Source organism: Lipotes vexillifer, unplaced genomic scaffold (genome assembly GCF_000442215.2).
Source record: "Lipotes vexillifer unplaced genomic scaffold, Lipotes_vexillifer_v1.1 scaffold61, whole genome shotgun sequence".
NCBI classification, from domain to species: Eukaryota; Metazoa; Chordata; class Mammalia; order Artiodactyla; family Lipotidae; genus Lipotes; species Lipotes vexillifer.
In genome coordinates, this window is record NW_006787051.1 from 335032 (window position 1) to 347571 (window position 12540).

The following is a 12540-nucleotide window of genomic DNA, read 5'->3' on the forward strand; positions in this document are numbered from 1 at the left end:
CATTCCTGTACACAGGGCGGCCCAACGAGGGAACGGGCATTGGTCTTGACAAACCTTGGTCCCTGGGTTGGCATTCCGTGGGCGCAGCTTCTCCTCCTCTCGGGGCAACGGCTCTGGGCTGGAGGCAGGTGGTAACACTTGGTACAGGCCCCCAGACGGGGAGCTGTCCCAAGGTCCCTTCCAGACAGACCCATCCCACTGTCAGCCCACTGTGTCATGCCTTCCCACCTACCTGAGGCTCTGAGCTGGGAAAGGCAACGTCCCCTCCTCAGGGTCCTGCAGTCCCAAATCCATCGGGGCCTCCTCACTGGGCTCATCCTTGGGAAGGGGAGAGAGGAATCAGGACCAAAATGATGCCCCTTCTCCAGCTCCTCCATTGTGAAGGAGGTCCCCTCACTCACCTTCCAAAATTCTCCATCCTCGAAGCCTTCTCCATGCGTGAAGCCGGTCCAGGTGAGCTAGGAGGGGTGGGAGCCGGGGGTGGGTGGCTCATCTAGCAACAGCAGCGCCACCCTCCCCCCCCCCCCCCCCCGCCGACTCCTTTGCAGTTTGACAGCTCGAGCTCACAAAGTCACTTTGCCCGTTTTAACTTGCTGTAAGGTACGCTTTTCTTTTTCTGCATTTAAGGCAGCATTTTTCTATATAGTTCAAACCACATATCCTCTATTTGGAAATAGCTCTTAACCCACAGGTCTAACCCCTGACCAGCCAGCCACCTAAGAAAGCTTTAGAAAGACGCATTTCCAACTCCCTGCTGGGTTACCTCCACCTGGAAGGCTCCCTGACACCTTGAATTCAAAACATCTAATATCTAGTTAACCAACCAAGCCAGCATCTTCTTCTGATGTCTCTGTTTTAATTACACTGGAATTTTCCCAGACCCTTAATAGGAAAGGTGAGAATCACCATTTTTCTTCCCTTTTATCTGTCTCAGCCTCAACAGTCTCCCAGTGTCCTGTTATTTGTCCCTCATATTCTCATCCCTTTCCTATCCCCCCCCCCACCCCCGGTCAAAACCATCAGGCCCGCGAGCCTCACCTGGGACTCCTCTCGGGGACTGCTCCCCTGTGACGGGGAGGCCTGGCCCGGGGGCTCCCACTGAGTGGTCCCTGTTGGGATGTGCCAGTAGTAGGTCCCTGAGGTGTCCTGGACCCTCATCCATCCAGCTGGCAGGTCGGAATCCGTCTCGAAGGCGTTCGGGTTCCAAAAGGAATCTGCTAGGTGGGGGGCTCTTGGTGAGGGTCTGCCCACCCGACAAGCAAATCATGGGTGCTATGCTCAGTCCCCTCCCAAGACCCCATGGTGGAGGAAGGGCAGGGGAAGGGCTCCAGCACAAGGTTCCCGCTTCCTCCTAGAACCTGAAGTCTGGAGTCACAGCATGGGGGGCCCCCAGCATGAGACGTGACTCAGGTCTCCTCCTGGGCTCTGCTCCTGCCTAATATGGCCAAACAGAGGGAAGGAGGGAGGCAGAGAGAAGGGAAGGAGGTTGAGTGACCCCAAATGACCTCCTGTCATACATATCCGGATCCCAGGTGCACACACTTAGCAGCTCCTGCACACACAGGTGCACACAGACATACAACATATACAAGCCCTACTACATACCTGTGCAGCCACCACAAACCCAAGGGTGTACACACACAGGAGATACCCGCACAGACAGCAGGTATTGCATACAGGTGCACGCGCACGTGCAGGGGCAGACACACACACACACACACCAACTCCAGCCATCCACTAATGCAGCCACCATACACAGAGGAGTGCGCACATACAGCGATATAGTCCAGCCCCTGTACATGTATGTGCAGAGACCACACCCACAGTGACCCCCAAAATATGTGTGGGTACCACACAGACAGTGAATACACATTCAGACACACAACATATGTCAACCTCTGCCACATGTGTGCAGATACCACAGACATCCACAACCTAACCGTTGCCACACACGAACGCAGGCAAACATTTCATGCACGTGCACACACACCACGCACCTGTGACATAGCCCCTCCTCCCCCGGCAGAGCCACGCCACTCCAGCCCTGCAGCCCAGCTCAGGCCTCCACCACTTCTGTGCTCCCCGCCAGCCCCGCCCCACATCATGGCCGGGGCCCGTGCTGCCCCTCACCTGGGCTACTGTCCTGCAGGACGATGGCCAGGAAGAAGTCCTGGGAGAACATGGCGCTTGTTCCCAGCCCCTCCTGCCTCCACCCTCCCTCCTCACAGCCCCTCCAGCCCAGCCAGCTGGGCTCACAGCCTGGTGCTGGGCTGCAGAGAAAAGCTCATCCCACCCCCTTCTCACCAGGGCAGAGCGCCTGCCAGGCAAGATCCTCCCCCGCCTGGAGCTCACTAGGGGGGGGCCAGGACCACCAGGTAAGGGGACCCCATTGGGGTGGGGATGTGGGGTAGGGCTCATGAGACCCCAGCCTTCCCTGCTCACATCTCTTCTTTCTAATCCTGCGTCCCCTCCCCCCCAGTCCTGAATCTCCATCCCACCCCAAAGCGGTCACCTCAGTGCCACAGTCAAGCCCAGTCTTAGGGACACCAGGAGGCTCAGCCCTTCGGGAATACCCCAGCTACCTGGGGCCCTGCAAAGCCTAGAGCTCTCAGTACAAACAGGGTGTGGCTTCAAGGCTCCCGGGGATCCCTCCCCTGCCCAGAACCTGCCCAGCAGTTCGAGCGGAGAGTGGGCTTCAGGGGCTGGGCCCCAGCAAGCTTGAGGCCGGGCTTGGGGCTTCCCAGCACCAACCCCCCTCACCTGCCAGGGCCCAGCTAGGCTGCAGCGTCTCCTCGGCAACCGCAGCACCAGGACCGGCTGGGAGCGCCCAGACTGCTGACGTGCTTCCCGTTACCAGGGAAACCAGGAATCCTGACTGGTCCAAGAGGCAGCACTGAGGGACAGGCAGTCCCCAGACCCAGGCTGCTGGGCAAACAGGCACGGAGGGCTGGGAGTGGGCGTGGTTACACCAAGGTGGCTGCATACCTGATGTGAGAGTCATTGGGGCGAGGTGCCTGACTGCCCTCAGCTTCCAAATGAGGTGGGCCCACAGAGGAGGGGCTCTTCTTGCCCATCCAGCCTCTAGGTACCCATTACTGCCTCTTTCCCCCGCACCCTCCCCTCCCCTCAGGCCCTAGGGAATTAGAATGCCCACTTTTCCCCAGAGACCCTCCATCGTCTTCAGGGCTCTCCCGCCAAACCTTCCAGGAACCCCACACCCAGGGCAGCCATGCTCCGCAGAGCCACACCTTTCTTCCTGAAGGGTCACAGACCCCTTGAATCTGCAGACCAGTTCACCACCTTCTGACTGAGTCACACACACCAATCCATCTGCCATCCCTGTCAGCCTGCACCTTCCTGCTTCAAAGAGCTTCATCCTTCCGATCTGTCCTGGAGGGGCCGCTCTCCCCCCTTGACCATCTGGGAGGCCCTTCTGGAGCTTGGCACGTCTCCCTCCAAGCACAGCCCCACCCCGGCCTTTGCTTCCACAAGCTCGCATTTATTCAGGAATGTACACTTTCACTCCTGCACCAATTCATTCCGGCGCTCCTTCACGCACTCAGAGGTTCATGTATCATTCATTCACCCACGCATGCCTCCCAGGCTAAGCCAGATGTAGTCATTTGCTCAGGAGTCAGGAGCGCTCTCCTTTCCCCATCCGCGCGCACGCCCGTAGTCCAGACTACTAGTATCTTCTGCCTGGGTCACTGCAGCAGCCTCACAAAGGGCCTCCCTCTTCCTGCTTAGACTCCTCCAGTCTGAGCTGCACATGCTACATCCCAAATGACTGTTCCAAAATGCCAGCCTTCTCTCCAGCTGAACACTCGAATTGTTTTCTCCTCGCCCTCAGGACAGAACCCGAATTCCTCTACAAGGTTTGTTTGCTGTTATGAGCCCCTAATCGCCTGCCTCTCAGCCTTACCTCTGACCACCCTCCATACCTCTGGTCTCTCTCTCCCCCTGCCTGGGACACGCCCCTTATCCTCCCTGAGCCCAGCCTCCCTCCCCTCAATCTTGACCTGGCACCAGCCACTCCTCCTTCCAGCATCAGCGTAAAAGTCACTTCTCAAAACTGACCCACCCCCTCTCCCCGACCATGCACACAGGCAGGGTGTGTGATGTCCCTCCTGCACCTCCCCCACCCCAGGGCCCTAACTACCTGTTTACTTCTGTCTCCACCCCAGACTGTGAGTGCCACTGAAGGCAGGGACATCTGTCCCCCGCAGTATGTATTCTTAGCATTTAGGACAAGGCCTGGCAATGAGTATGAACCCCACACAGTGGGTTCCCAGTATGAACCCAACACAGGTAGGAAAGTTCATTCATTCAACGTTCATCATTTGGTCATCATTCATTCATTCATATACTTACGCATGCAATCAACAACTTTGTGGAGATCCTAGGGTGGGAAGGAGAAAATAATGTTTGCTCAATTCTACCACATTCCTACAGGAGCCCAGACCTCCTCTGTGGCCCTCCTGGTCATAGCAACACAGTTACAAAAGAGGCAGTGACGCAGCCCCTTGTGCTACCCTCAGTTAACACAGCCTCCGGCAGAGCCTGATCCTTGCCCATCCTCTCGCCACACCAGCTCCCTTGCTGAGGTCACTGCCCACACCCAGCATACCCTTCCCAGCTCTTCAGCAGTTCTGTCCTCCCACTCCCAGAAAGCTCATAGGAGCAGCCACCACAGTGACCATTCAGGGGCCCCAGAGCAGCCAGGCTCTCCATTATTTGGCCCCAGATTCACACCCCCTAAGGCAGAGGTTGCAAATAAGCAACCTGCAGTCTGATGTAAACCTCAGATAGATGTTGTTTGGCCTGCATGGTGCTTTTTTAAAAAACAGACTTGGTTGCTAACATTTAGAAATTGGGACGTTTCACATCGATATCTAGTTTTCAGTTTCCCTTGAAAAGTTACATGAACTGGCTCCATTGAGACTACATTTCCCCCCACCTAACCCTATAAATAACCAGCTGGAGTGGAGTAGTAGCTGTTCCCTGCAAAAGGGACCCAGGCGATGACCACTGACTGCCGCTAACATCCCCCTAAAGACAGGCAATCAGACTTTGTCTTTGGTAGAATTACTCAATACCACCTGTGAAGTGTTCTTACAAAAACAAAACACAAAAAAACCCTCAAATCTGAATCTGATCAAGGTTCTAGAATTCACTGCCAATTTACAGGAAATCCAGGGGAAGAGGAACATGTTCAATACCACACAGGGAGGGTCTGCAAATCCAGACCACGGAAAGCCCAGGGCAAACAACACAGTGGCTTCAATTAAAACAACAACAACAACAAAACTGCGAGCAAAAATAGAGAGATGGAGGAATAATGTATATATAGATCAAAAGAAACCTTGACATATTGACTATCAAAAGGTCTGTTCCTGGGCTTCCCTGGTGGCGCAGTGGTTGAGAGTCCGCCTGCCGATGCAGGGGGCGGGGGTTTGTGCCCTGGTCCGGGAGGATGCCACGTGCCGCAGGGCGGCTGGGCCCGTGAGCCACGGCCGCTGAGCCATGGCCGCTGAGCCTGCGCGTCCGGAGCCTGTGCTCCGCAACGGGAGGGGCCACAACAGTGAGGGGCCCACGTACCGCAAAAAACAAAAAAAAAAAAAAAAGGTCTGTTCCTATTTGGATATTGATGCAATGAATCAAAACTTTTTAAAAAGAGTGGGGGGGACGTTTATCAGACAACTGGGAAATGTAAACATTGACTGGATATTCGATGATATTAAGGAATTATTGCTAAATTTCCGTAAGCATGATATTGATATTGTGGATTTTTTTTCAGAAGAGTTTTATCTTTCAGAAAGGCATGAATGAGTGAGGACTTCCCTGGTGGTCCAGTGGTTAAGACTCCGAGCTTCCACTGCAGGGGGCGTGGGTTCGATCCCTGGTTGGGGAACTAAGATCTCGCATGCCGCATGGTGCAGACAAAAAAAAAAGCATGAGTAAACATTGATGGACGTATTTGCTTCAAAATAACCTAGGCTGGGGCCCAGGAGTAGGTGGGGGTATAGATGCAGCAAGGTTAGCCACGTGTTGCTAATTGTTGAAACTGGGTCATGGGTAAATCAGGCTCGTTATTCTATTATTTTTGTATACGTCTGAAAATGTCCATAGTAAGTTCTTTGAAAGGGGATGACATGCTGCCCTTGGCTCATCTGAACTGCATGCTCCCTGCAAAAGTCCCCCAGTTTGGGGTCTGGGTAAGGTGCCTGCTGCCTGGTGTAGGAGGAGTCTTTCCTTACACTAACATCCAGCCCAGGCTTGTGGCTGCAACCCATTATCTCTGCCCTTTGCTCCTCAGCTGTCTGCATCTCTATGTGACACTAGCAAATGCAGAGACTCAACTTATTTAAAGGGGACACATTTAATGGTCAATCCTGGGAGTCCTAATATCTATCCCCCCCACCCCAACAAAGCATATGTTTATTCTTCCTTTGCTTCCTAACTTTTAGTCAATATCTTATTCCTGACTAAACAGTACCCTTGCAACGTCCAGTGTGGTGCTCTGCACACAATTCCCCATTCTTTCCAAATAGACCTCTGTGGGGAGGAACTGCCTCTAAAAACCAGCCCAGAGTACGCCTGGGCTCATCGTGCTGTAGGCATCGGTGACAGCGTAGGGCCAAGAGCTCGGGTCTGCACTTGGACTTGGTTTAGATCTCAGTTCTGCTGTGATCTCAGACTGTCTGTGACCCTGGGAAAGGACTAAACCTCTCCAGGCCTCTTTTTTGTCACCTGTAGTATGGGCATAACAAAATAGGATTCCATACGATAATGCTGAGCACAGCGCCAGTACCTGGTAAGTGCCTCATAAACAGACCTAGTCCACCATCCACCGGGAGTGTGGGATGGATGGGTCTATCAACTTGTTCAAGCACTCTCTGAATGTAGGGGCCATTTCCTTCAGGAAAACCTGGGCGTGGCCTGCTGAGGACTGAGGATACAGGCTCTGTGACTCACGCCCAGGCTGGCCCTCTGTATGGAGGGACCCCCACCCCCCGCCCTCTCGCCCTCCCACATTCCCCACAGCAAGCTCCACAAGGTACCTGTGTCCTCCGGGGAGCCATAGGAGGGGCTGCCCTGGGATAAGGTGGCCCAGCTCGAGTCCTCGTCACTGGCTGCGCTGTTCCGCATGCCAAACAGAAGGCTGGCACTCTTGCTATGCTCTCGGGGGCCGTCTGCGAGGGCCTGGGGCCCGGGGGGCACCTCCGCAGCCCCCAGGGGCGCCGGCAACCCTGGGGGAGAAGACAAGTCGTCGTCCTCCTCCTCCTCTTCCTCGTCATCCTCCTCGGCCTCCCCTGCCGCCTTCTCCTCTCCCTCATCTGGTCCCTGCTCTCGGGTGCCGATGATCAGGCCGGGTCCTCGGAGCCCTCTGTTGGCCGCATTATGGGCGGAGAGCTCCAGCTCAGAGTACAGGTGCATCAGGCCTTTGGGGCCCAAGGGTGCCATCTCGGGCTCCTGGCTGGCTTCCTCAGCCAGGGTCAAGGTCACGTTGCGATTCTGGTCACGGTGGGCTGTGGCGGCCCGCCGGAGCTGGTTCTGGCCCTCCTTTAGCCACTTGGCATTGGCGGGGCCCGGCTCGGGTCCCCCCCCCTCCCCCATGGCGCTGCGCAGGTCCTTGGGTCCCACGGCCGTGGCCTGCAGCTTGGCGTTGAGCAGCTGGTTGTGGGCAGCGTGCAGGGGCAGGGGCAGGCTCAGCGCGGGGCCTCCGTGGCTGTTGGCATTAATGGCCGACTGGCTCAGGGATGATGGAACAGACATGGCCTTGGCAGATCCTGCAGGCGGGGAGGGGAGAGCACGTTGAGCCTCCAGGTCAGGATAGCAGCACCCCTGCTTCTGTCCCAGGCCTGTGACCTGCACCTCCTCGTCTCCCTGCGCTCAGCAGGCCAGCACACACCGCTGTGTCCGCTGAGCTATTTTCCCAGGAGAATAACTGGGCTCGACTTCTGTCCGCCATCACCACCACCACCGGCTCAAACCCCACCCCCACTGACCAGGCCCAGGCCCACAGTCCACCCCATCCCCAAATCCCCAGCCCTGAGCTTGCTGGGATAGCACAGCCAGCCCCTGCTTTGCCCTCACTCCCAACTGCAGAGACTCCACACAATGGCTCTCTGTGTGTCCCCACCCCCAGCTCATCCAACTGGGGCTTTGCTGTGCCAGGGGCACAGATGGTGAGGGACTGGCTCGTGTGTTCTGGACACTGGACGCTGCCTGCCCCCTTCCTCCTGCCACACCGCTATGCACAGCCCCACCTCTGTGAGCTCCCCACACTCTGTTCCTATCATCATAAATCGCCGGGTCCAATCAGCCCCCGAGCCCACCCCATCCTAGGGACCATGAGGACAAGAGAGAATGAGCATAGACCAAGCCCTCAAGGGTAAGGTCCTAGGAAGGCAGGTCATAAAGGAAGGGCCTTCAGCTCCAACTCGTGGTTCCTCTGACCAGTTGAAGCAACATTTTGGTGACTGTTTCGATAAAGTATCTCACCTCGGGTACCAATTCCTCTGCCAGGCCCTATAATGCCCCGCGCCTGGGTCACTGCAGGAGTCTTTGATCTGGACCCTCCAGCCCTTCAGGTCTTTGCCCAAATGTCACCTTTTCAGTGACGCCTTCCCTGGATACCCTTTGTAAATCTGCAGGCCACCGTGGCCCCTCCTGGCAATCCCCAAACTCTCCCCAGCACCCAACACCATCTGACAAGCTAATTTATTATTTACTTTGTTCAATGATTGTCTGCTCATGACTCTAATTTCAGTTCCATGGTGGTGAGGATTTTGTCTTTCTTGTTTTTTTTTTTTTCCAATGTAGTATGCCTAGGGCTTAGCACAGTGCTGACACAGAGCAAGAACTCAAAAAATATTTGTTGAATCAGTGTAGGAATCTGCCCTCCCATCTGCCCCAGGCCCCATTTCGCATCTCCTCTGCCAGTTTCAGAAAACATACTCTGGTCATGTTACTGTGTCTCAACCATTGCTCACGAGGCCCCGACCAAACTCCACCTGCCCTTCAGGTGAGGGGTTCTCCTGTTCCACAGTGAAAGTCCACCAGTCCCATCCCCTCGGACCCCCTCCTGCATCTTCAGAAGCGCTTCGTGGATCACCTTCTCCTCCGATCAGCCAAGCCCGTCACCCTAACGATTGATCTCACCCTCAAAGCCCCATTCCACCCTCCCCATCTCCCTGACCTTCCACTGCTAGGCTTCTCACAGCACTGCTGTGCTCACTCCCTGGACCCTCCCTGGCCACCCCCTCACAGTTTATTCTCCCTGACTAACCATTATCCGACTGTGTCTCCGCCTGACCCTCTTAGACACTATCCTCCCCTCCCTGATACCCTCACTCAGAGGTCTCTTCCTACCTGACCTCCCCGCAACATGCAACTCTCCCCTACGGACCGCCCCCCAGGCACACCTTCCCCTCAGACTCCCGCTGCACAGTCCTTTCTCCTCAGTTTCTTACCTGAGCGCTCTCCACCTGCCTGTGTGCCCTGAGTTCTTTCTCTCCTTGAACCCATGGCCCCAGTGCTCTCTGTCTCCACAGCGCAGCTCTCAACCCTGAGCACAGACTGCCCGGAGGTGTTTAGGCTGCCCCGCAAGGCTCTGCCGTCTCTCGGGTGCAGTGCCGGGTCCTGGGGCAGGGGCCGTAGCTCGCATTTCCATCACTCCTAGCCCCTCAGACCCTAGCACAATGCTATGCACACATCTGTGAAATAAATGTGAGAAGGTCCCTGTGCACGTGTCTGCCTCACATGTAACTACCTGCTGGTCTGCTTGGTATGGCTCCACCTCGGCAATGAGAAAGCTCATGGCCACCGGCATAGAGACAGACGGCCCTGTCTCTACCCAGAACCACAGTAATCTTCCAGAAATGGAAACCAGATTGTGTCACTCTCCAGCTCAAAAAATCAGATGGCTCATGACTGCCTTTAGGATAATGTCTGTACCCGTTAGCAGATCACCAAGAGCCTCCTTGAGCCAATGCCTATGACCTCTCGGGCCTCCTTCCCATCCTGCCTCCTCCCCACCTTACACTCCAGCCACAGGAAGTATGGTGGATTCTAGAACATGTGACACTCACACGGCCGTGGCTCTTTGTTTACACAGATCCCTCGGCTTGGAATCCCGTCTCCCCTTGTGAGGACCTCTGCTCATGTTTCACTACTTGGCTCAGCGGTCAAAGCTCCTAAGCAGTAAGTCTTTTCTGTTCAGTCCCCTATCCCCATCCTCACGTGCCCATTCCCCCCCTGGCTCACCATACCCAGTACTGCATTCTGTCCGAACATCTGAGACCCTGTCTCATTCAACTTCGCACCCCATTAGCAAAGAGAGTGTGCTGTGCGTCTGCACAGAGTGGGCCCCTGGTCAGGATGGAGGGGTGAGAGGAACAGGAACTAGGAAGCTCAGAACTAATTGGGAATAGACACTGAGACAGGCTTGTGTGGCCTCATGGGCGGGGGATGGGAGTGTCAGGGAGGGTGCTGGAGAATGATGAAGGGTCCCTGAGAAGAAAGTAGGATGGGGTCCTGGACAGGTGAGGCCTGAGATCTAGGAAAAAAGGGAGGGAGGGAGCTAGCTTAAACCGATGTTCCTTTGAGTTTCAGGATATGGAAGACCCCATGACTCTGCCACGCTCAGAGCATCATAGGGATGCCAGGCCCTTCTCTGAAGCAGCAGTGTATGGAGCCAGGTTTCTCAGCGCTCAGGCCAGGACCAACCTCCTTCGCATTTGGAAGTGTGGTCTGGGAAGGGCACATGCCCCGTGAGGCTGGGACGGTGAAGAACCAGGGTGACTGCAGGCCAGGCCTGCCCATCTGGTCACGGGGGCAGAAAGCACTGGGGGAGGGAAGGGGGAAGCTCTGCTGTGTGAAGACTGCTAAAGCCTGACCGCCTAGCCCAAAGCAGTGCGGTCTCCTTCACCTCACTCTTTAAGGTCAAAGGGTGACCAGCTGCCCAATACCTTCAAGAAGGGGCACAACCTAACCTCTCCCCTCTCACTGGTGCTACCCACACCTGGAGCCTCTCAAAGGATGGAAAGAGCCAAATGGATTCTGGCTCAAGGCAGGGAGCTGGGCGGAGCCCTCAGGGGAGGAGCTAAAAGAGTGGCCACTAAGCCTGAAGGGGCTGATAGGAGACCACACGGGTAGACAGGCGAGGCCTGCTCAAGGCCAATGGTCTTCTAACCTGACCACTTACTATATGCCAGGCACTGTGCTGGGCATGGGGGGGAGAGTGATGAATAATAAAGAAATGACTGTTCCCCGAAGGAGCTCACAGTCTAGCAGGGAAACGGTCACTGAACACCTCGTTACAATGCAGTGTAACGGCAGTATCTGGCACTCGAAGCACTGCCTATTTGTTGAATAAGTGGTTGACTATTTTGATGGGGAAAGAACAGGGCACTAGAGGAGCCCGAGGCTTATTTTGACGGAGACATTGGCAAAGACCTGCCTGAGACAAGAACACGACTCTCCTTGGACCACCCCCTTTACCATCCCTCCCTCTCAGAGGATGACCCCCAGCCCCCAACGCACTCCCAGTTCACGGAGGAAATGGCAGCCATCAGCCAGAGAACATCCCCCAACCTACAAACTCAGCACCTATCCTTTTATCTCCTTTTTCCTAAAACCAGTTGCTTCACCTGTCACTTAAATCCTTCCTTTCATGCCTTTCCAGGAATTGTATGCCACTGTTAATCCATTTTCTCCTCCTACCTAGTCAACTGCTCCTCAGTGGGATCCACTATCTCCCAACTTAAACACAGAATCTTTCTTGACCTGACATTCTTCCAGCGCCACTTGCTACTCTCTTTTCTCCCCCACACCCGCAAACTTCTTGAAAGAGCTGTCTTCACTCATGGCTGCCATATCCTCACCTGGGTCTCACTCTCCAACTATTCCCAGTCCTGCTTCCACTCTCAACATGCTTCAGTGACAGCTCCTACCAAGGTCAACATGACCCCTGTGTCATTTAATCCAACAGACACTTGAGGTCCTCATCCTGGTTGTACTCTCAGCAGCATCTGACACCATGGGCCTCTCATCCAGCTTTCATCCATGGCTTCCACACACTACGTCTCCTGGTTTTCTTCCTACACTCTAGTTACTGCCTGGTGGTTTCTTACACTCCTTTGCTGGCTCTTCATCCTCCGCCAGCCGTTACACACTGGAGTTTCTCACAGCTTGTTCTTATGCCCTTTTCTCTTTCTCACCCGATATTCAACACAGGTATTCATTCATGCCCATAGCTTCAGGTGCCCCCTACAAATTGATGCTTTCCAAAAGTACACCTTCATTTCAGACCTCTCATCTGAGCTCCGGACACACACATTCAACTTTCTACTCAACATCTCCACTTGGATGTCTCAAAGGCCTCTGAAACCAACATATCCACTCATGTTTCTCTCTCCCACACCCTAACCGGTCCCTTCAGGATCCTGGCTCATGGAATGACATGACCACCAGTTCTGTCCTGTAAACCAGAAGTAGCAATACCATTCTTTTTTTTTTTTTTTTTTTTTTTTTTGC

At 54.9% G+C, this 12540-nt stretch overlaps 1 protein-coding gene across 10 annotated transcripts in view; it reads right to left on the bottom strand.

Moving 5' to 3' along the window:
• APBB1 (amyloid beta precursor protein binding family B member 1) overlaps window positions 1–12540 on the bottom strand; it is a 24370-nt gene that overhangs the window by 8623 nt on the left and 3207 nt on the right. For 3 of the 10 annotated variants that reach the window (XM_007459806.1, XM_007459807.1, XM_007459805.1), the window contains exons 2-6: window positions 7062–7790; window positions 1039–1214; window positions 402–458; window positions 233–318; window positions 55–118 (exon numbers count right to left, since the gene is read on the bottom strand). In XM_007459806.1, coding sequence (XP_007459868.1) covers window positions 55–118; window positions 233–318; window positions 402–458; window positions 1039–1214; window positions 7062–7776 — 1098 coding nt within the window. In that variant the 5' untranslated portion in view covers window positions 7777–7790. Of the gene's footprint in view, window positions 1–54; window positions 119–232; window positions 319–401; window positions 459–1038; window positions 1218–1990; window positions 2070–2130; window positions 2320–2512; window positions 3034–7061; window positions 7791–12540 lie in introns of those variants that run through there. The other 7 variants (XM_007459814.1, XM_007459808.1, XM_007459809.1 and 4 more) reach the window with 7 other exon arrangements.